Raw genomic sequence first — 24,863 nt, forward strand, 5'->3', positions numbered from 1 at the left:
CTGGTTAAAAATGCTTATTGCTCTGGATTTAAATATTGTTGGAAACATTTGGTATAATGTAAGTACACAAGTCAACAAAATAAACATTGTTCTAGTGGTTTTTGGATATTTCAATATCTTTACAAAAAAATCTTACATATTGTGCCTTTAATTTCAGGAGGGAACACCACTGATCTAATGTATAGGCCTACATTAAACTGAATAAACATAAATACTGTCATTATTTATCACAACATTGTTAATTTTAAATATTATTAATAGCTCAAAAAAGACATTAGTGTTGTTGTGTTTAAAACAGCTTAAAAATATTTTGCTGCGCCAAATGGTGCGCGAGATAGGCTATAGTTCGATAACTATCGAAATAGTTCAATACAAATTTTAAAGTTTGTCCCCCTCAAAAATATAACGTTATACTTCGCACACTACGTCTGTCAAAGCATTTTTGTAAGAGAGCAAGAGCAGAGATGGAATTCTTGGCGTTCCAAGGCTATCTAGATAAGCAGCTCACTGTGTTGTGAGACGCGGCCGTGGTGTCTCTTGGCAGCGGCAGAGGCTTTTGGGGACTTACCGGAAACCAAACTTTTTTTCAAGCCTCAAACTTGTAACTGCTGAAGTCGAAAGAGGAAAAGAGCAGCTGAGTCCCGTTACATTTCAGCCTCACACACAGTTCCTTGTTTTTCATCGTCATGTTGGATGTGAGAAAGTTGAGACGAAGAGAGATCAACAGTTTTAACCCGAGATAAAGTCCTGCGTCGAGCGTTTTCTTTTGCACATAACAGGATCTTTGTTTTTATATCATGGAAGATGTGAGTATATCATATAGCTTTCTTTTTTTCGATATACATATGGTGTTTTACAATTGAAACTTAAAAACTGCATAACAAACTTTATTTAAATTAAACAATCTTTGTCACAACTTTTTATCAGTCATTGTTGGCGACGTGAAGTAAAACTCACTTTGACTCAGTGCAGATATTGTTATTCTCTCTCGGAAACTAAGTGTTAAAATGGTGGGTTGCATCACTTGTTTATTTGAAGCGTCTTTGTGCCCTGGGGAAAAAAACTCATCGTATAATGATCCAACAGAATCCGTGTCAGTTAAGAAGTATTAATATTCTGTTCATCAGATCGAGGTGATGTAGCTTTAGATCGTTACCAGGAAGTGAAGTACTTTAGCAGCATCCAACGCCCCTCTCAAGTCAAAGCTGGATAGATATATAGAGATAGATAGATAGATAGATAGATAGATAGATAGATAGATAGATAGATAGATAGATAGATAGATAGATAGATAGATAGATAGATAGATAGATAGATAGATAGTATTGACATGTTTTTGAGATATTTAGCTATCTCTCACTATATATCTGTCTGTATATTTATCATCTATCTGTCTGTCTGTCTCACATTTATGTATGTCTGTCTGTCTGTCTCATACATATCTATCTATCTATCTATCTATCTATCTATCTATCTATCTATCTATCTATCTATCTATCTATCTATCTATCTATCTATCTATCTATCTGTCTGTCTGTCTGTCTGTCTGTCTGTCTGTCTGTCTGTCTGTCTGTCTGTCTGTCTGTCTGTCTCATATTTATCAATCTGTCTCTCATATCTATCTATCTATCTATCTATCTATCTATCTATCTATCTATCTATCTATCTATCTATCTATCTATCTATCTATCTATCTATCTATCTATCTATCTATCTATCTATTTGTCTGTCTGTCTGTATTTTGTTTTAAACTAACTATAAGTGAAACAAAAGCGTAGATTTCTGCTAAAAGATCCTCTTATGTGAAGAAGTAGTTTCAGGAAATGTTTACTGAAATGAGGAAGTAACATGGTGGTCAGTGGTGCTGGAAGACAAGGCTGAACTCACATTGTTAATATGTAGTGTACACAGACATGGCTTTAATCTTTCTTTAGCTTTGATAAGATGAGACAGCATTACCTTGACATAAGTATGCCATCTTGGTCATCATTTATTAGAGCAGATGTGTCCTAAGTTGAAATGTGAATCAAGATGAATAGTGACAGATATTTGTGTCTTCATGGCAGCCTGAATGGCTTTTGTGTAAATCACAGCCAAGTTGATGCAATATTTGTCTGAACATAATGACAGCATGGAAAAACATTCCCAATGTAATGTGATGTTAAGACAAGTTGTGGTCACAGTACATTTTGGTTGTTGTGGGACTTCATCTGTGGTTTATATACTTCAGAAATACGTTTCACTGTTTACTGTTTTTAAAAAAAAATGAAGATCACCCAGTGTTTGCCTCGTAATGAAGCTCTTAATGAGGCTGCCCTCTTCTTTTTCAGCTTGTCATATACATTTAAAATCAGCAACAGTAAAAGAGCACTTGTATGGTAGTGTTAGTTATTTACATTTTCACTAGCAGCATAATGTCTGCAACACATTTGCAGCTTGTTTTGCTCAAGAACCACCCATTTACCATTATATAGAGGGACCAACCACAGTTCATTTAGTTTTTATGTGCTATTTAGCTGGTAAATATATGGTGGATACCACAATAAAAGGTCATTACACAATTGCACATCAGTATAAAAAATATAAATAGCAGAAAATGTTTAAGAATATTCAGAATTTCTGTCAATCCAAAAATAATTGGAGTCCGTATGTTTTATGTAATACTTTTATTCAGCCAGGATGCATTGAATTGATCACAAGTGACAGTAAAGACATAATGTTACAAAAGATTTATGTTTCATATAAATGCTATTCTTTTGAACGTACTATTCATCAAAGAATTACATGTAAGAATTACATGTCACAAAATTATTTTCAATATTGATAATAATAAATGTTTCTTGAGCAGCAAATCAGCATATTACAATAATTTCTGAAGGATAACGCGACAGCTTTAAATCACACTTATAAATTACATTTTAAAATCTATTTGTATAGAAAACAGTTATTTTAAATTGTAATAATATTTCATAATACTTCTATATTTGATACTATATTTTTGATTAAATAAATGAAGCCTTGGTGAGCAGAAGAGACCTTCAAAAACATTGTACCAACTCCAAACTTTTGAATGGTGTACATGTAATGGTAGTTTTTCAGCCATAAAAATGTTTGAATACGCAGTTCTGCTAACGCATACATCTAGTTTATTTGCTCATATGTGTTTCAAAATGTGTGCAAAATGTATCAGATGATCAGTGAATGGAATGTCTGAAGCTGAGAGCGTCCTGGGATTTGGTGACTTGCTAAAGGTTCCATGGTTCCACGTAGCTCTTGTCTATTTCCTTGCAGGCCTCAAACCAAGCAGCCTTTTACATTCTGGCCCTGAGTTTGAGCCACTACGCCACACCATACACCCTCTAAAAGCTGTAAGGTGCAAAATCACTTGCGCATTCCAATTGATTCCTTCTTTGTTAGGATTGACCTGGTTTCACGCTGACAGTTGTCCCTGCTGTACCCTTTTGTCAAGCTATTGCTAAGAACTAGTTTAGCGAGAATACTTTATTCCTGTAAATTCTCTAACGTTGGTTACTATTTCCTCTTTTATACTTCTCTGATTGGCATTCATGTTTTACACTTCCCTGATTGAGATTTAGCAAATACGCTACAATGATACTGCAACAGTTGTTTGAGTGGACAGATTTCCATTTGTCTTTAAGCAACTATTATTGGTCCATGGAAAGTTATATGCTCGCCAAAATTTGCAGTGTGAGTCTTTGAACAAGTTCAGTCGCTTTGGTCTCGATTGCAATGAGGTCTTGAGAAGAACCGCACAGATGATTCATATTTAGACGTGTGGTGAGTTGACACCGGCCAGGTCAGCGCACAGCATAAGGCTCTGATATTTGACCCAGATGGAGCTTTGTGCATGCATGGCCTTTTGTATGTATATGAAACGCATGATTGCTAAGGTGTGCTGCACCATACAATCATCCAAAGTAGTAGTTTATGAATTTTTGCATGGAACTTCTTGCATATTCTAAATTAGAAACCAGTTTTACAGCTTTTTCATTTAGGAACATTTTGGAAGTGTAGATTTCAGTGTCTGAAAGTCACTTATGTATTGTTTTTTTTATGTATTTGTCTTATGGTTACTGCTATAAGAAGCTACTTTAAAAGTAAAATTATTATTATTATTTAAAAGTTGTACTTTAATATTATTATACTATGTACTGTGGTTGTTTTTTGTCATCATGACTTGCGTAAACTGCCTTAAGAATGTACCTTTAATGCTTTATAAAATTATGATTTATTACTTGTATTATATAAATCGGGGGTAAGAAAATCGGGGCCAGAAATGTTCAAGTGGGCCGTTAAAAAAACAGGGTGGGCAAAGCAGAGTATGAAAACTGCACGCCAAATTACCAAGAAAAAATATATAATGCAGCATAGTTTAAGGTACAAAACCGCAAACAACAACCAATAAAAAAATTAATCTCAAAATTTCCACTTAACTTAAGTTCTGTTGCTTCTTTAATTCCAAAAATCTTATTGGCTGTACAAGTAATTTCAACTTAAGTTATATTAAAAGTGACTTATAAAACATATAAAACAATATAAAATAAAAGAGTCGAAATTGCTTCTATTATTTAGTAAAAAGTATGTTGCCATGACTTCACCTTATCATTTTTTACATTGCATGACAAGCACAATAAAATGGCTCGTCCTATTTTCCATCTAGTTTTCAGCATAAACATTATATAAATTAGTGTTTAGAATTTTTAGAAGTCAGAAGAGCCCAAAACTAAGGCTCTGATATTCTGGTTTCTTGATAGGGCTGGCTAATCATATTTCACTTTAGCACGAATGTGTGGGCCGAGGCACACTGCAAAATACAGTGGGTGTTAATGATCTGACCAAACCCCGGTGTGAGCTATAGCAATACTGATGCTAGCCTCAGCAGATACCACTAATGAAACTTCTCGCTTTCTTAAATTATCTCATCTAATACTGTGAGTTCCTGTTTGACTGAAGTGAGGTTAACGCATGTCTAACTCTTATTTTGTGCTTTATTATGCACTTTAAAACAGTGTATGCTCTGTCTCACTGTTTTCAAATGCGCTGCGCTTTGTAGGTCCAAACTGGCTCCACTCTGTTTTTTCACAATATAGATTTTTCCGTCCCACCCAAAGACTCTCTCTCTCTCTCTCCAGCGAGCGTGTTGTGATGGGATGTACCGTGCGCTTTGCTCCAATTTACACACAAACAGAATGAGAGAAACAAAGAGGCGCCCTCACACTCCATTCTCCTCCCTCAGCACAGAGAGTGTGAGGGCATGAGTGACCTGTTGCCCATGTTGGTTTCTGGGACAGGGCAGTGTGAGAAAGTCGTCCCCCTCCCCCCCATGGTACTGTGCTGCTCCTATTATTCTCCACCTGTACCTTCTATAGCACACGCTGCTTTTTCCAAAGGCCTAGTGAAAGTGGAAAAACAGCTCAATGACCCTCTAAAGGAACATCCTGAGGAATTTCCTCGCATTGAAAATTCCTAGGAGATTCCAAATACAGCTGCAGTATGGTGTATTTGATTTCTTAATTTAATAATATTTGCAAAACTTTATTCAAAAGGCGTACAACTATATTTGCCTGTATCTTTTTGCTCTTATAATCAACAAGATTTGGCTTGATAAACTAACTAAGAATGGCTCGTTTCCCACAATCTAAAGAGGAATGATCGGATGTAATTTTTCAACAAGACAACGCTCCTGTCCACACAGGGCTGGGCCCTAAGTAGAATTTTATCTGTGCCACCAATACGATTGACTATTGTAAATTCTTGATAATTCGCACACCCAGTATAAATTGTATTAGTTATTGCTGTGTTGCTTACATCATGTCTGGCTGTCATGTTTTTATCCTTATAAGGTTTTTAATTGTAACAGTAGCAAACCCACAAGAGTGCTCGAGTGTTAATATATTTAAATTCTTACAGTAAGTCTCACAATATAGTTCACACTGGGATATGTACTTGTTTAAGTAGTCTCTTATGCTGAATATGCTCACTTTTCCCCAGGATTCTTTGATGAATAGAAGGTTCAAAAGAACAGCATTTCTCTGAAATGGAAAGCTTTAAAAAAAAAAATCCTAAAATCATTGTTCAACACTGATAATCATAGATGTTTGTTGAGCATCAAATCCTCATATTAGAATGATTTGTGAAGGATCATGACACTGAAGACTGGAGTAATGATGATAAATTCAGCTTTGATCACAGGAATAAATTACACTGTACTATATATTCACATAGAAAACAGCTGTTTTACATTATAATATTATTTTACAATATTTCTGTTTTTACTGTATTTTAATCAAATAAATGCAGCCTTGGTGAGAAGAAGAGACTTATTTTAAAAACAAGAAATGTTGATTTCTTTCAAACATTAAACAGAGCTTTTATTTTGGCGGAAATACAATTTTATTTTTTGTATTCCATTCGACTGTATAGAAAGAACCTTTTTATTTTCTAAATAAAAACGTACAAAATGTAGGCTGCACAACTTATAATTTCAAGGGAGAAACTGGAAGCTATGCTGTCTACTCTGTCCAAAACATGCAGCATGTCAGGATATATTCGCACTAAACCAAATAGCGTATTCTCAAATCATCCATTCATAAAAAGGTTACCGGGCAACTGACGAGTACGTTTTTGCGCCGATTTTTCCGCATTTTGGACTTTGAACCCTGACTAACAAGCATATTGATTGCAATAATTGTTTAAGGCCATTTCGTGATTTCAATCATCATAAAATAACTTTGCCGGAGAGTAATTTCTTGTGCTCTTGGGGGCCCTCTGGTGGCCCTAAGCAGCCGCTTGGTTCGCTTATGTCTTGGGCCGACTCTGTGTCCATATTGTAAAGACAACCAAGAAGTGGCTTGAGAACAAGTCCATCAGGCTCATGTTTTGGCCTGGTCAGAGTCCAGATTTGAACCCTATAGTGAACATTTGGTCTCGCATTAAACTCAAAAGAACTAGGAGACTTTTTACAACCACTCATGAACAGTTTGAAGCCATTAATGGAACACTCCACTATTTTTGAATAGACTAAACTCTCCTAGAGTTAAACAGTTGAGTTTTACCTTTTTCGAATCCATTCAGTCGATCTCCAGGTCTGGCAGTAGCACTTTTAGCATAGTTTAGCTTAGATCATTGAATATGATTAGACCATTAGCATCTTGCTCAGAAACTGACCAAAATTCGAAATTTTTCCTATTTAAAACTTGACGGACGGACGGAAAATGAAAAGTTGTGATTTTCTGGGCCAATATGGCTAGGAACTATACTCTCATTTCTGCGTAATAATCAAGGAACTTTGCTGCCTTACCATGGGTGCAGCGACGCAATGATATTACGCTATTTAAAAAAAAATAGTGGCGTGTTCCTTTAAGATTGAATGGAAAACACTGACAATATTTGTTTAATTCTTGATCATTTCCTGACCAGTGATTTGTGATTTAAAATGGTTAAGACTATTAAAATACCAGTAAATATTTTGCCATTTTTGGCTTGGCCCATTTTTGCTAAGGATTGTATTTTCAATGTTTGTTTTAATTTCAGATAATTTTATAGTAAATTTGATATTTGGTTTTGTCGTTTTTATATATTTCTTTAAATTTTTCTATTTTAGTTTTTATTTATTTCCAATTAGTAATTTTAGTGATTTAACATTCAACAAGGCAACATTTTTAACTGTCAATTAGTCTTCATTTAGTTTTTAATCTAATATTTTTTCCCCCAGATGTATTTCATTTAACAAAAAGTTTAAATAGTTTTTAGTTAATGATAAACCTGATTCAATTAAATTTTTAAGGGAGTTATCATAAGTAATATTGCACCTACACAATTTTATTTTAAAGGTTAGAAGTATGTTTAAAGTCATTAACCCTAAACTATGAAAAATAATAAGAGTTGCCTTTGCAAACACCAGTACATGCTGAATAGGGGTGTAAATCGGACGGTTTATCACGATTTGATACGATATCGATTCTCATAATATTTTCTGATACCTCAAAAAGTTCTGTGATACAATTACGATTCGATTCAGGTATATCAATCAATATTTTGATATTATGATATTATGTGCCTATTTTACACAACCAGTTACATTTTTATTAACTCACAACTGCAACCAAAATATATAACACAAACATTTATTTCAAAATTTCACATCCTGCATCCTGATTGCTCACATCCACAAAAAATTCACACAGTAATCTAATGACAGCTTATGACATGACAACTGTCAAAAAACTGATAAACAAGGGTGGAAAATAATATATAAATACTATAAAATTAAAAGACATTTCTTTTAAATGTATAGCGCAGATTTCAATGAAGCAACAACATATTATTGGACAGAACAAGATATGCTATTAACCCATTTAATCAAAAAAATGTTTCATTTCTAAGGCTATAAAAATGTTACTGAATGATCTATCAATGCATTTCCAGCAGATATTGAAATTATAAAGGGTCTCAATGAAATATGTGCAGTGTTGCATGTTTACTGTAAATTGTCACATGACCAGAGCTGTTTACTTCCTGTTTGCGTCAAGAGAAGAGGATGGCAGCAAGAAAGCTCCCAAAGAAAAGATTAGTAAAGTATGTTAACATAAGGATGGAACATAGATTTTTGGTACACATCATGTTTAAGGTGTCTAGTATTGATATATGCATTTGCAATTACTCAACTTTGTTTAATGTGGTCATAGCACTCACAAACATGTCACCGGCAACAATAGTGACCGGTGGGATAACCCATTGTATCTACATGCTAATACACAAAGGCTAACTGTTCTACCTTACTTTCTGCTGCTATCTAACTTTCTACCTAATTTTACATAGACACACACACAGAAACACACACACACACACACACACACACACACACACACGCACACGGACCCTAGGAAGACTAGCTAGCTAGCTAATTCTGCTAGCTAATTCTGCTGCCACCTAACTTCCTACCTACTGCAACTGTCCACCACACACGCACGCACACACACACACACACACACACACACACACACACACACACACACACACACACACACACACACACACACACACACACACACACACACACACACACACACACACACACACACACACACAAAGACTAGCTAGCTAACTAATTCTACTTAACTTTCCACACACACACACACACACGCAATTACAGGTAGGCACACACACGCACACCACACACACACATGCAATTACAGGTAGGCACACACACGCACACCACACACACACACACACACACACACACACACAATTACAGGTAGGCACACACACGCACACCACACACACACACATGCACACACACACACACACAGACCCCAGGAAGACTAGCTAGCTAACACGATGCACCGGTTCCAGAGATGTCGCCATTGTGAGAAACGCACTACCTATGCATGTGAGAAATGTAAAGTACCACTGCACATTGAGTGCTTCAAGCTGTACCATGGAGTGTAGAAAAGGAAAAGAGAAAGACAGGAGAATGCAGTCGGACATAGAGTTTACAAGCATGCACACACACGCAATGGTTTTTATACCGTACATACCGTATATTCTATCCCCCTACACTGCCCCTGCCCCTAAACCTACCCATCACACACACACACACACACACACACACACTGCCCCTGCCCCTAAACCTACCCATCACACACACACACACATGTTGGGTTTCATGTTTTATGGGGACTTTCCATAGGCGCAATGGTTTTTATACCGTACATACTGTATATTCTATCCCCCTACACTGCCCCTGCCCCTAAACCTACCCATCACACACACACACACACACACACACACACTGCCCCTGCCCCTGCCCCTAAACCTACCCATCACACACACACACACACATGTTGGGTTTCATGTTTTATGGGGACTTTCCATAGGCGCAATGGTTTTTATACCGTACATACTGTATATTCTATCCCCCTACACTGCCCCTTGCCCCTAAACCTACCCATCACACACACACACACACACACACACACACACTGCCCCTGCCCCTAAACCTACCCATCACACACACACACACATGTTGGGTTTCATGTTTTATGGGGACTTTCCATAGGCGCAATGGTTTTTATACCGTACATACTGTATATTCTATCCCCCTACACTGCCCCTGCCCCTAAACCTACCCATCACACACACACACACACACACACTGCCCCTGCCCCTAAACCTACCCATCACACACACACACACACACATGTTGGGTTTCATGTTTTATGGGGACTTTCCATAGGCGCAATGGTTTTTATACCGTACATACTGTATATTATATCCCCCTACACTGCCCCTGCCCCTAAACCTACCCATCACACACACACACTGCCCCTGCCCCTAAACCTACCCATCACACACACACACACTGCCCCTGCCCCTAAACCTACCCATCACAGGAGACATTCTGCATTTTTACATTTTCAAAAAACATCACTTAGTCTGATTTATAAGATGTTTTCCTCATGGGAACCTAAAAATATTGGATTTTGGATATTGCCATCTTTGTGGGGACATTTTGTCCCCATAACGTAGGGATTACCAGTCCACACACACACACACACACACACACACACAGAGAGAGAGAGAGACAGAAACACACTCATAAACACACTGCACAGGTCAAATAGACCTATTCAGTCTGTCCAATGGTTGATACAACACAGTATCCCACCGGTCACAATTGTGACCGATCATAAAACACACTTTTTCACACACTTTTCCATGAAAATTTCAAAAAATTATGATTGATTGTTTCAAAGGGATACTAATGACACATGATTTGGATATTTTTGTGTCTGGGAAAAATTTGGGATTAAATGGGTTAATGTTCTTTCATTGTGCAAAAGTATTATAATATGAAAGAGCAATACAGAGCGGTTCAAACAAAGCATTTATGTGCATCCCGTGTGCAGAATGAGGCTCTTGAAGCAACACATAGTCACAGCCGCAGCGTTCCTATGCAGAAATTTGAGCATTTTCTTTTAACAGTTTCAAATTTCAGTTACTGTGTGTGTGTGAAGAACGATTCATAGTGCTCTATTCTATTTATATGCAAAACCATAGACCTTTATCTACTGAAGCACAAAAATAAGTAAATGAAGACTGAATTTAGTAGCCTATTTGTGTGCTGTCTGAGATGAGTGCGCGCTGGTTTATGAAAGGCTTTAAACACGAGCAAATTATAAACTTTCGTGAAGATTCAGCACTGGCCCGATCGGGACACTAACAGTTCCATCGACTGTCAAACGAGATTGCACGTATTGTTGATAAGATCAGATACATAGACTGACATAGTGTGAAAATGTTGAGAGTGTTAAAACAAATGTGCCTCTTAAATTTTTAAATAGCTGACAGGACCGATTTTTTAATGCGTTGCATCAATGCATTGTATCGTTAGATATTATTGATGTATCGATCTATATTGATGTATTGTTACACTTCTAATGCTGAATGATTAAATCAGATAAGATCCTCAAAAGTCATGAGAAGGCTGTGAAAAATGAAACACAACAGATGTGGAAATAAGGCGTCATCTTTTATTAAGTCTGAAAGGTGTTGAAGGTCACATGAAACCCAGACCGGCCAAAAATGATTATCAAGCTGCTACATACTTTGTCCTCCCATTTCAGGAATGCTCTCGCTGGACTCAGATCTCAATCCATGCCAAGTCAAACTGAAATGTTGGTTCACTAAGAAATGCTGATTCCTTCTTCCTTGTGAAAGCAGGGTGTGAAAGAGGAGCCAGCCAAGCCCACAGAGGTGAGGAGCGCTGGGAAGGCAGGTTGGTTGAAGAAGTCTTCAGGGAAGTTTTTGAGCAGCTATAAGGACCGGTACATTCAGCTGGAACGATCAGTCATTGAGGTCTATGAGAATGAGGTAAGTCTGCTAAATCATGGGGAAATCTAGACTAAAACGTCAACATAAAAACAACCCAGTTGTACTTCCATGTATTTCTGAGTAAAAGGTGATTTTGCACAAGAAAAAAGCCTGGGACTTGATTGTATATCCTATTGTATAAAGTTTTCATTCCTTTTGCTAAAACCCTTTTTATTTGTAGCTATTTGGCTGTTGGTTATCATCAAGCACAACACTGGCTAACAATAGCCTCCTGTGTCAACGGAAATGGGAAATGGAAATGGATTTTGTCCCCATAGGAATAATGTGCTCTCATTTTCTAGAAAGCTAGTTTTTGTTTTGGGATGGACCATTACTGAATTCCAGTCCAAATGCAAAGAATTTAGATTCATCGTTAGCCATCTATGCTTTATCAAGTCATTTAAATAGATTTCTTTTCTCCCCCAAGTTTTGAGTTGATTTTGGTGAAAGAAATAGTTTCACAGAATAAATCAATCACAACAGTGTACTAAAACATCTACCTTCACATGAAGAATGAAGCCATAACACCCCCTAAGAAAGCAAAATCACAAATGAAATCACTTAAATGTCTTTTTTTCTCTTAGACTGAATTGTATAGCTCAATACTCTTATGTGACGATGAACACATTTTTGTACTTTTTCCATTTTGTCTGTAAGGAATTGTATTTGACTAATTATGTTTAATTTATTTTTATTTCAGTTTTATTTTTTATTTTAATATAATTTGCTAATTTTAGTCAAAGTCTGCTTTATTGTCAATTCTGCCACATGTACAGTACATACATACAGATACTCTCAGTTAACACTAACAGTAGACATAAGAATACAAATAAATACAGTTTAATTATATGTTAATACAAAACTAGATGAAAAAAAGTGCAGGTATAATAATGAGTGTAGTGCAGATGAGCTTATACAGTCTGTTAAAGTGATAAAGTGCACAGAACAGTCTTTAATCCGTGTCAAGAGGTAGATTGCAGACAATGCTGGAGAGGTAGAGTTCAGTCCAATGCTGCACAAAGTGACTGGTGCGGGGCACAGTTGTAGAAGTAAGTGGGAGGGAGCGCGGGTGGGGGTGTGGAAGGTGGGGACTTTTTCAGTGCCTAAACTTAAACTTATTTAATTTAGTTGCCAAGGCAACACACTCAATTATTTCCATCAAATATTTATGTTACTTTATATTAGCTTTTGTTTAAAAAAATGAACAACATTTTTTTTTTAATAGTTACATTTTTAGTTAACGATAATTATGTGACACAAAGGTAATGCAGGGGTGAAAAACCCCCACAAAAATTCTTTCATTTACTCACCACCATCTTTTTAAATCCGAATGACTCTCCTTCATCTGTATAACACTTAAGTTATTTTTAGCAGAATGCCCCGGCTTCTTTTTTTTCATACAGTGTAAGTGAATGATGACCACTGTGGTCCAATTTTTGAATCTGTTTCTAACTCTCTTACACACACAAAATAGGACAAGTCATGATTATTTTTAGTCTTCGTGCAGTGTAAACATTGCTAACTGTTCTTCTCTGGAAGAAAGTCAGTCATACAGGTTTGAAACAACAGAGGATTGGTCTCCTCTCCACCAATCAGCTGGTGTGTGGTGGGCGTTCTGGCGCAATATGGCTTCCGTCACATCATCCAGGTGGATGCTGCTCATTGGTGGTGGTTGAGGAGACCCCCCCCCCCCCCCCCCCCCCTCTATATGTAAAGTGCTTTGAGTACCCAGAAAAGCGCTATATAAATGGAAGGAATTATTCATTCATTATGAATGGTAACAGAATTATTCTTTTTGGATGAACTATCCGTTTAAATAAAAAATAGCTAAAACTCTGTATGAGCAACTTCCGAATAATACATTTTGTTTTGATTTATACAACTTTTACAAATAAGCAGGGCCAGATTTACCTCATATTGTGACATAGGCAAAATAAACAAAGGCCAATGCCCACTGTCCCGCTGTCGGTCGCAATCCTCATATGACTAAAACGGCTGCTTTTCAGGAAATATAAAGAAAAACACTGTCATTTTTAAATGATAAAACACTGTGTTGTCAAAGTGTTGGTATTGTGGCTTTATATATGATCATATAATTGCATAAATGTATTAACATTTTCCCAAAATCAAACTTAAATGAAGGGTTTTTCTTTTCCTTCTGTCATTAGAACGGTCGCATCTGAGGCAGTAAGTGCATCGTTTCATCAAATTACACATTATAAAGTTTACTGTAGCTATGTGGCTGCTCAGTTTTCTTTTCTGTCATTTGGCCAAAAATATCATGTTAATAAAGATAAAGTGGTGCACACAGGCTATTTAAGACTTTATTGGCTACAACTTCAAATTCTAGATTGAGGCACTCTTCTCTGCTTCTCAAATATATAAAACATTAGCCATTTGAGTAAAGAAAAGGCTTATTCTACTTATACTTATTCAAAGAACCAGTTCTTGCATTGCCAATGAGCAAAGATGGTACAAATTGTGTGCGGCACTTAATTCGCAATAAAGGTGGGTGACCGAAGTTTGAGGATCCAGTGGAGTTAAGAGGTTTAGTCACACAGACATAAAGGGTGACCAATAGTAATGATTTATGAACAAAAATATTTAAAAAAAAATATATATATATTTCTCCTCATTGTAATTGGGCCACCCGGACGTCCAAGAATGCCAATGCATAAATCCGGCCCTGCAAATAAAAACACTTTTTCCTGTCGTGCAGGAATTAACAACATGCCTGGAGAAAGTGGACTTGGACAACTACGTAACGTGTCACGAGTTAAAGAGTCCTTTCAAGAAGAAACACAGACTGGTACTAATACGAAGCCCCAAGAGCGGTAACAAGGTAATAATAATGAACATTTCAGCACAGTACCATGTCAAATACATCAGTCTACCATTCCTTTTGTATGTGATATAAAGACTGGCTCACATTAGGATGACAATGCAATACACAGTTGTCGATGGCTGGCTTGCAGTCGTGACGTCAGTGGTTCAATATGGCACGCACTAGAGGCACACTAGGTCATTGTACTGAGTCTAATGAAACAGACACATAGCTGAACGGACACATGACCAATGATGAGCCAGTTACTCATGCCTCATGCTTGAGTGTCACTTCACTGGTTTCAAAGTTACTGTAAATAATGGCAGAAAGCGTATGTGAAAATCGGTGCTTGTCCCTGTGATTGGTGTGAAATATTGCAACACTTATAAAATGTAAGATAAGAAAAAATGATAAACATCCTGTGGTACAGGACTTCACCCAGGGTTATCTTGTTCCATGTTTCACATTTTACCTTGGGTTTGCAAATCATACAGTATGTTTTTGACACTGTACTTCACAATTAGCACCTCAAAGGTTTCATAGCCCAAGTTTATAAGTTTCCACATGTTTCTAACTCTTTGTTAAAAGTCTTCTTAACTCCGGTTTAAAAAAAGTTAACCCAGTCATCATGTGGAAAGCAAGTCAACCTTTAGCAGAGCATCATTTCCTGTTCTAGTCTTTATGTATTCAAAAGGCAGAGGCAAGATTTCCTGTATAACCTTGCAAATACTTGTGGTATATCAAAACAGCCGCAGACCATCGTTTTTCACTTTCTAGTGAAAAGTGGATTTTCCTCCATAGACTCTATGTAGAGTGTATGTATGTGAGGTGGATTTGATGAAATGTCAATCTTAAAATGCATGTACTATACCAAGTTCTTTGAAAAGTAATCTTTGTGTTCATTAGTTTTTGAAAACCTACTCTAACCATTTTCAAAAACGTTTTGATTTAATATCTCAAAAAATGGCAAATTAAATATGTAATATTATTTTTCTTACACTTTAAATACCAGTGTTATTATTATTCATATCATTTTTAAGTAATTATTGATATTTAAAATTTTATTTAATTTTTATCATTTCAATTTTAGTCATTTTATGTGCTTTTGTTATTTTTATTAGTTTTTGTTTTTAAATATTTGTATTTATCTTTATTTTTATTTGTTGTCTTTGTTTCAGTAATTTTAGTACTTCTACTTAAACTTATTTTTATTTCAGTTAGTTATTTAATTTTTAAGTTTCACTTAATTTATTTATATTTTATTCAGCTTGATTGAATAAAAACTGCATTAATTGTAAATAATAATAATAATAATGTAAATAATTATTTTAAAAAGAGTTCCAGGTGGTTTTACCAACTTATAATTTAATGTTAAGCCCCACAGAAATGCATTTTAATTCTGAAATTGAAAGCATGTTAATAATAGAAGAGGCGTTTTTAAGTCATTGCTTGTATGAATTGCATTATTAATGTATTTTTGAATAAATTAATAGACGCGTGAAAAAGAATGTCACGTAATTGACCCAGATACAGTTTTAAGGGCATTAAATGGTTTAAAAAATGTTAAGCATTCAGATACTTTTTGTTTTGACAAAAATATGTTTTTTTTTTATAGATTAGATTTCACGTTATGCTTGTAGACTATTGGATTGTGTTACTGTGTGTCAGAATGTTGTTTCCTGGCACATTATGGTAAATGGTGACTTCATCCTAAGGGGAGTGAAATGCACATGATATGTCATAACATTTGGACTCACAGTATGTGTCATACTGGTCTATGAGATCATATCTATTGCAAAAAAATCCAATTTGTTCTGTAAATATTGATATAATTCTTATATCATATATTTCTTATATCTGTAAAGTCAGTGTTTACTATACGTGAATCCATGTGCACTGAATCCAGGGAGCCTTGGAGGTGGGGAGAGGACTTAGAAATGCGGAAGATACCTAACAGGCGAAATATGCTTTATTACTAACAGATGACGAGAGCGAAGCGTTGGCGAACTGCAAAGAGCTCAGCAGATGTCAAGAGACTTCTCTAGAAGAGAAAATGTGTGTGCGCGCGTGTTTAAAGAGCAGCCAGACCAGCATGTCACTTTTTCCTCTCCTGAATACTGTGACCAGCCAGCTGAATGAGTCAGACACCACAGCCTAGTGTTTTATTTTATAATTAAACCTCACGTACTGTAGTTCTTGAAAAGAGTTTAAAGATTTAAGAGATTCCAAACCCTCCTGTTTCACTTTTTATGAATATTTTAGGCACACCCTACTCTAAGAACATAAATCTTTTCACTTGTAATTTTTCTTAAGGGTGAAGTGCACTTCGGAGGCTCATGCTGAGCCTGGCAAAATACAGGATGCTAGTAGACACACTTCATATAAAGCTAACACAGCTCAACAATGGGACATAAAAACAAACATCCTACGGACAAATCACTTTGTATTTTCCTGTTTCATTTTTCCAGTATTTAGGGATGTTCATTGCGAAACAGAAACTGGATATTTGATGATAACCTGTCAGATAATAATAAAGTGCAGAATGTATTTGTTAAAATGTGGTCTGTGGGTAACGCATGTGGTCCACCATAATATTAGGTGTGGGCAACATGACATTGAATCCAGCTAGGAGTATTTCAGAATTTTACTTTGTAAAGAAAAGTTAAATAGAATTAGCATGTGCAACTGAGGCTGTCGTTTTTTTCAGTGCTTCATTCATGTGTGTGCATATACTACTTTTTTATGAATAAATCTAAATTTGTTGTGTTCGTTTTAGGTCCAAGATGTCAAACTTCAGGCACAAACTCCTGAGGAGAAAGAAGCCTGGATCAAGGCACTCAGTGAAGGGATCAATAAGGCAAAGAACAAAATATTTGATGAGGTACTGTTCATTGTTCAGCCGTTGAATTTTACGGTGATATTTGAAGACATTTCTATATGAATAGAACTATACCATGCAAAAAAAAATTTTAAATAACAAACATGTACTAATCCTTACATTGTGTTGCATGAATGGCCATAATTACAATTACTTATATCAAGCTAGCTACTTATTTTTTTATGTTTTATATCTCAGGTAAAAGTTGATGAAGCCTGCTCATTAGAACATGTTACACGGACCCGACCTAAGGGGAACCGTGGAAGAAGACCACCAACAAGGATACACATGAAGGAGGTACGATATAATTGTTTCACACACACACACACACACACACACACACACACACACACACACACACACACACACACACACAAAAAAAAAACATTTTAACATTTATCATCCCTGTTGGAGAATAATTAGGGATGGATAGATACAATCCTGGCCAATAAATGGCTAATATTAAAATTCTATTATTTGTCTAAAACACATTTTTTTAAAACCTGAAAACTAAAATAAATTTATTAAAATTATTTAATTATAATAAATTAATAAATGCATTTTAAGTTAATTTAGGTATCACAACAGCATAATGTAATATAAGGTAATAAAGGAAATGAGCATGCACACTTAAGTATGCAATATTGAGATTTGTTTAATGTTTTTGAAGAATTTTTTTTATTTTCACCAAGGCTACATTTATTTGAACAATGAACATATTAAAAAATATTATTATTGTATTTTTCAATAAAAAAAAAATTCTATTGAATTGTATATTAAAATGCATTTTTCCCTGTGATACAAAGCTGAATTTTTGCATTATTACTCCAGTCTTCAGTGTGACATGATCCTTCAGAAATCATTCTAATATGCTGTTATTTTCAATGTTGGAATCCGTTTCTGTTTCATATTTTTGTGGAAACTGATTCTGTGGTGACTAGAAAGTTCAAAAGAATAGCGTTTATTTGAAATATAAATCTATATAAATACATTATATATGTCTTTACTGTCATTTTTTTTATGCAACTTAATGCATCCTTGCTGAATAAAAGTGTTAATTTCTATAAAAGAAAAAATCTTACTAACCCCAAACTTTTGAATGGTAGTGTATGTATTGTGAATCCCTGAGAACCATATTCCTGCAATAACCTCTAAATATACTATTCTGTCTGTTCTTACAGGTTGCAAATGTCTCAAGTGATGGAATATTGAGACTGGACCTTGATGGTGACGTTACCATACAGAATGGAACTCATTGCTTGAATACAGAAGGGGATAAACAAACTGAAACTTCTAAGCCAACTGTGAACAGCATTGCAGAGGAGGACATCAGTGAAGAGTCCACACCCCAGAAGAAAGTTACTAAGCCACCCATGCCGCCATCAAAGGACAACAAACCCAGTGAAATCCATAAAGAGGATGAGCCCAAAAATGAGGAAACTGCACCACAAAAGAAGATTCTTACGCCACCAATGCCTCCATCAAAAGAATCTAAACCCTGTGCATCTGTTGATGGAGCTGCTGTTGAGGAGAATATCTCAGACAGTAAAGTGGAGGTTGAAGCAGATGACTCTTCTGAACGAACCCCTTCCACCAAGAGCGTCCAGCCCCCTACTCCTCCATCCAAAATTATGAAACCCAACAAACCAGTAACACCAGCCACAGTTACAACAGAAGAAAAAGAACCTCAAGAGAAAAATGAAGAGGTTAACGGTGAAGGTACCAAAGTGGATGGAGCTTCAAGCGAGAAGGAAGACCAGAACAAGTCAGAAGAGGTAGAGACCTTTGTTGTATCCAAAAAGGTAATGAAACCCCAAGTAGTGATGTGGGATTCGCCATCGACCGAGCCTAGTGCTAAACAAGAAGTGAAAAATTCAAAGAAAGCCTCAGATACCACTGGAGAAGTGGCAACCTCAGTAGAACCTCACCAACTTAATCTTTCTCCACTTTCGACCCCTGAATCTGTAAAAAAGAGTCCCGGTCCCCCTGCTCCACCCAAGAAGAAGCCGTTAAAGGCACCTGCCAAAAAGGAAGACCCAATGGTCCTTAACAACACCACCGTTTTGTCTTCGGAAAAGATCTCGGAGCAGCCTTTAAAAACACATGAAATCAAATTGATGATAACAGAACCTAAAACTGAGCCTGTTGGTGATGTGTCAATCGAAGAGTTGGAGGAGAAGTCTTTAGACAGTGGTCAACACTCAGGGGAAGAGTCTGAGACTGGTGACCAAGTTACGCCATCCTCCGCAAAGCTCAAAGGAAGCTCCCAGGTACTAGATTTGGAGATCAGCGAGGATGATCTAGAACCATCCGACAGCAAAGCCGAGAGTTTGGAGGAGCCATCGTTAAAAACCCCGTCCACCACCCCAGAGACCTCAGCTCTCAATGCAAATCCAACCCCAAGCCATTGTGCCAACAATTCCCTGCACCCCACTACGCCTCTCAATCGTTCTTCCAAAACTCGCTCCGCATCCCTAGGAGACCTCCTTGCGGAGAACGCAGAGAAAGTGGAAAGCAAGGGAAAAGAGGTACAAATTAAACGGCATCGAAGTGACGTGAAGGACTTGCAAAGCAAAGTGTCTCTTGAGATAGAAGCGACGGGAGAGCTGCTGAATGCAATCGCAACTGGACAGAGTGGAGAGGCGGAAATGAAGGTGGAAGAGAGACCAGAGACCTTGCTCACTGCAGCAATGGAGAAGCTCAGGCAAGCTGATGAGTTCTTACGGGAAGCCAGAAGTCTTAAAGATCGTAACAAAATCAACAGATTTAGTTTGTAATGGTAAGTGTTGGTGGAAAGAACCTATAGGGATGATCTATGCTGAAAATGCATGCAAATGATCAAATGCAATTCTACCCCCAACCCTTTTCAAATCGCCAAGCTACTATTTAAACCTCGCAAGGCTAAGATGCCTTACAGTTTTGCTAATGTAGCTACGTAGCCTCTAGATCAGGGTTCCTCAAATCTTGCCCTGGATCTCGTGGGCCAGATTTGAGGATCCCTGCTCTAGATGATGATACCGCAGGCCTATGTATTGTTGCTAGGCTGACAAACCATTTTCTCTCCAAAATAAAAACTCTGAGCTAAATTTGTACATGCTACATTTTATTTTGTGGAGAAACGGTCAGTTAGCTGACCTGCTGTAATGCTTGCTTCAGTCTCACTTTAGGATTTTTTCTATTTCACAAATTCCTAATGATTTTGGACTTATATTTTGCTCTTTGTTCTGTAGATTTGAAGATTTGTTGTACACAAAATGTGTCAGATGACAAACCCCCATAATAACATGTGCACATAACCACTATTAGGATGTTAGCTTTTTACGCTAACATTTATGTTGTATTTTGAATTTTGCACTGTAACTCCTGTGTAAAAAAGGAGTTAAAAATGATGCGTGAAGTGACAGGCATTAAAGGATTAGTTCACTTTCAAATAAACTTTTGCTTATAATTTACTCACCCCCTTGTCATCCAAGATATCCATGTCTTTCTGTCTTCAGTCGAAAAGAAATGAAGATTTTTGATGAAAAGATTTCAGGATATTTCTCTATATAATGGAAGTCAATAGACCCCATACAGTTCAAGGTCCAAATGAGAGGTTCAGTACAGCTTCAAAAGGGCTTTAAACCACATCAAACGGTACCAGACGATCAATAAGGGTCTTATCTAGCGAAACGATCTGTCATTTTTTTTTAAATAAATAAAGTTTAAGTTTTATAAGCACAAATGCTCGCCGTGCTCTGTTCAGTGTTGCGCACTCGTGATGTCACGCAAAACGCAATTACATTGAAAAGGTCACGCTAGACGCAGGCGGAAGTACCGAGTCAGTGTTTACAAATGAGCGGAAGGAGGACCGTATCCACATATTCAAACGTCTTTGCTCCTGCGTCTAGTGTGACCTTTTCAACGTAATTGCGTTTTACGTGACGTCACGAGCGCGCATCACTGAACAGAGCAAGGCGAGCATTTGTGCTTATAAAACTTAAACTTTATTTTTTTTTTTAAAAAAAGACAGATTGTTTCGCTAGATAAGACCCTTATTGATCGTCTGGTACCGTTTGATGTGGTTTAAAGGTTGAACTAATCCTTTAAGGGCCAGATTTACTCAACAGGGAAAATTAGCCTGAGAGCGCAATTCCAAAAAAAGCGCAGGCGGGAGTGGAAATTTCTGTGCATGATCTACTAACGGAGCCAGATCATTTCCATAATGACCAACTTGTGCAATCTAAGCTCAAATTAGCATCTAAGGCATTCTTTTTTTGAGCCGTAAATAATGGTGTAAATACCAGTAAATGAACTAGCGCAAACCTTTTGATTTAAATGCGCTCCTCCCATAAATGTTGCGTCTGAAAGGGAAACTCATACAAATGCATATGTAATAAGATCAGCTGCCGTGTCCACGCCTTTTTCAGCGCTAATTTATCACTGCATGTCTTTAGTAAATCCTGACAGTAGTTTTTTAACTGCGAAAGAGGGTTTACGTTGAGGCACGCTGTTAGTAAATCTGGCCTTAAGTTAGTTAAAAAGATTATAAATCAATAAGGAGAGGTACCGTAGTGCTTTTTTAATAAAGTTGTACTTGTATGTATTGTTCACAAGCCCTACTTTCCCACTTTAAAAATACTATAAGCTATTGCAGCATTGCTGCTAACTAAACTGAATTAGACCACCCGTCCCTTTAACCACACGGCCTCTCTCCAAAACTCCGCCCTTCAAAGCCTTCTCAGCCAACCTGAATGTGCACAGGGAGATTTTTCTATTTGGCTTGTTTTCTGATTGGCTGCTCCCCTGACACTTTTTTCCTTTTTTTTTGCTGTTTACAGAGCCAAGACAAAGAGACAAGTGTGATATCTGAAGGAAAAAAAATAAAGCACCTTTAAACCTTGTTGATCATAAAATACCTTTATAATAAATAATGGTTAATCACATTTTAAAACAAAATCTATAGCATATGAATAGCAGTGTACAACTATATATTTCGTTGTGGAAAGTGCAGGCCAGAGTTTACAGTTCTGTTTTGAAGAATAGATTCTGAATGATTTGAAATGTATCATAGTAAAAGTAAATAATCATGACATTGTTAAAGAATAAACATTATTCCATGATCTAATGACTACCTAATCTAAAGAATATTCACATTATTATTAAAAATGTTCACCAATACAGTAACATTCTAAAGTTTGGTATTGGTACACCAAGACTGCATTTCTTTGATCAAAATAGAGTAAAAACAGTAATTTTGTTAAAAAATATTATTACAATTTAAAATAACTTTTCTATTTTAATACATTTTAAAATGTAATTCAGTCTTGTGATGGATATTATTTGATATTAGCAATGGCATCAACAGTTGTACAATGTTGAAGTCGTAATAGATTTTATTTTCAGGATTCTTTGATTAAAAGTTCACAAGCGCTTTGAAATAGAAATCTTTTGTACCATAATAAATGTCTTTACTGTGACTTTTGATCAATTTAATGCGTCCTTGCTGATTTTAAAAGCATTCATTTCTTTTCAAAAAATCTTTCTGACCCCAGACTTTTGAACAGTAGTGTAGGAGTTACAACTTTAAATTCAAAGTGTTTGCACATAGCACTGCGAAAAGACACATAATCATGCAAACACTGTTGGTATATAGTCTGTCCCTTGTGTTCTTTGTCATACTGTTGCTGTGGCCAGAGCGGTTCACTCTTCACACAGTCTATTAATAATCGACAGATAGCTTCCTGCTGCCGGGCTGAATCAGAATGTCACCTTTAGGGTTTTTTTACGCAGAGAGAGCTGGTTAGCACAGCCCATGTATAAATTTGGTTACTATGGGTAAACGGTTACTGAGTGTCTGTGTAGGAGATGATAACCTTTAAGTCAACTTATTCTAGGCCTAACAGAATCGAGAATATTCCCATGACGAAAAGTGTTTTTTTTGTGGTACCATTTTGTAAGATATAATCTTACATGTAAATAGTCCTTGATATAAAGTACATAGTCTTTGATAATGAGATTCTTCTTTGTCCTTTGCGCAGTACATTTCTTTTAGCGTTTAATTTCCTAATTTCCCTCTGACGTTTCGAATTGTATCATTTTTAATGCTTGGTGAATATTTGAACGTTGTTGTAAATAACACTGCTGCCAGTGAAATGCTTAATATTTAAGTTATTAATGTTCTGACATATTCATGTTTACTGTCTGTCTGAAACAAAGCTTAAGAACAAATTTAGAATGACTGTTTACGGTTAAATGTTTACTATTGAAGGCTGATGGTTGTATTGTCTTACAGTATCTGTTAATTGCATTCACTAACTGGACTAATGTTTTTTTATCTAAATGCATATTAAATGTGCAAAAATGGGAAATAATTGCTTTGCAAAGCATGTCTAAATAAAGACAGAATGTCTTTAATATTCACTTGTGTTGTCGGACTTTTTGTGGCTTCATCTGTCTGTTTTTAAATATGAAATATTATATGCAGGACTGTTGAAAAGTTTGTCATTTTTATGTTTTTTTAAGAAATTGGTACTTTTATCACTTGCATTAAATGAATCAAAAATGTTTCATACTCTGTTTCTCCAAAAATGTTCGACTTTCTTTATAAACAATGTTTTGCATGTTAGTGCGTTGGCTATTTCTAATGAAATCAACTGAGCCGCAACATATGATATACAAATGCAGTGTTCAAGCTGAATACATATACATATACAGTGGTAAACAAATACTTGGTCTGTTTAGAATTTACTAAACAGGAAGTGTTTTATATACAGAACTTTTTGCTTTTACCATGTTTTTTTGTGATGTCATTAAATGGATTACATAAACATAGTAAATGTGCGGTGTGTGCGTGTACATGTACACATGGGCTGGGTTTCTGTTTTTTAGCCTATAAAGAATCAGTTCCGCATCATGCTTTCAAAATGTGGAACTGATCAACAGAACGCTGGCCGCTTACACCACAACTACACAGGCTAAAGCTAGTCTACCCTTTTTACACATTAAAACAGCTCTAGGATGCAGTTTCAATGTTGCTTTGCAATGTCAAAAGTCAATCTGAAAATGTAACATTAAGATATAAGGAGCATGTATAGGTCGGTTGACCAATCCTGCACTTTATCCAGACATTTTCAATCAAGTTGGTATGTTTTGTTACGCATTGCATGTTCTATTTCCTCCATTTATAGAAGTGATCTGTATTTGTCCTTTTCCTTTTATGGTATCAGAATACCGTGTAGATAACAGGCCTTTGGCTAGTTTAAACTGAAAGCAACTTGAACTGAC

At 36.3% G+C, this 24,863-nt stretch overlaps 1 protein-coding gene across 2 annotated transcripts; it reads left to right on the forward strand.

Annotated features, from left to right (window-relative positions):
- Positions 1-430: 430 nt before the first annotated feature.
- On the forward strand, positions 431-24,403 carry plekho2 (pleckstrin homology domain containing, family O member 2). 2 transcript variants are annotated; one of them, XM_079842418.1, is made up of 7 exons: positions 431-806; positions 11,746-11,895; positions 14,615-14,737; positions 17,496-17,600; positions 17,796-17,894; positions 18,779-20,376; positions 22,418-24,403. In XM_079842418.1, the coding sequence occupies exons 1-6, from the start codon at positions 798-800 to the stop codon at positions 20,372-20,374; spliced, it is 2,082 nt and encodes a 693-aa protein (XP_079698544.1). In that variant the 5' UTR covers positions 431-797; the 3' UTR covers positions 20,375-20,376; positions 22,418-24,403. The 2 variants fall into 2 exon arrangements, with proteins under 2 accessions (XP_079698544.1, XP_079698543.1); XM_079842417.1 differs by having other exon boundaries at positions 18,779-23,992.
- The last annotated feature ends 460 nt before the right edge of the window (positions 24,404-24,863 follow it).

This window comes from Gobio gobio (genome assembly GCF_949357685.1).
Source record: "Gobio gobio genome assembly, chromosome: 2".
Classification (NCBI taxonomy): domain Eukaryota; kingdom Metazoa; phylum Chordata; class Actinopteri; order Cypriniformes; family Gobionidae; genus Gobio; species Gobio gobio.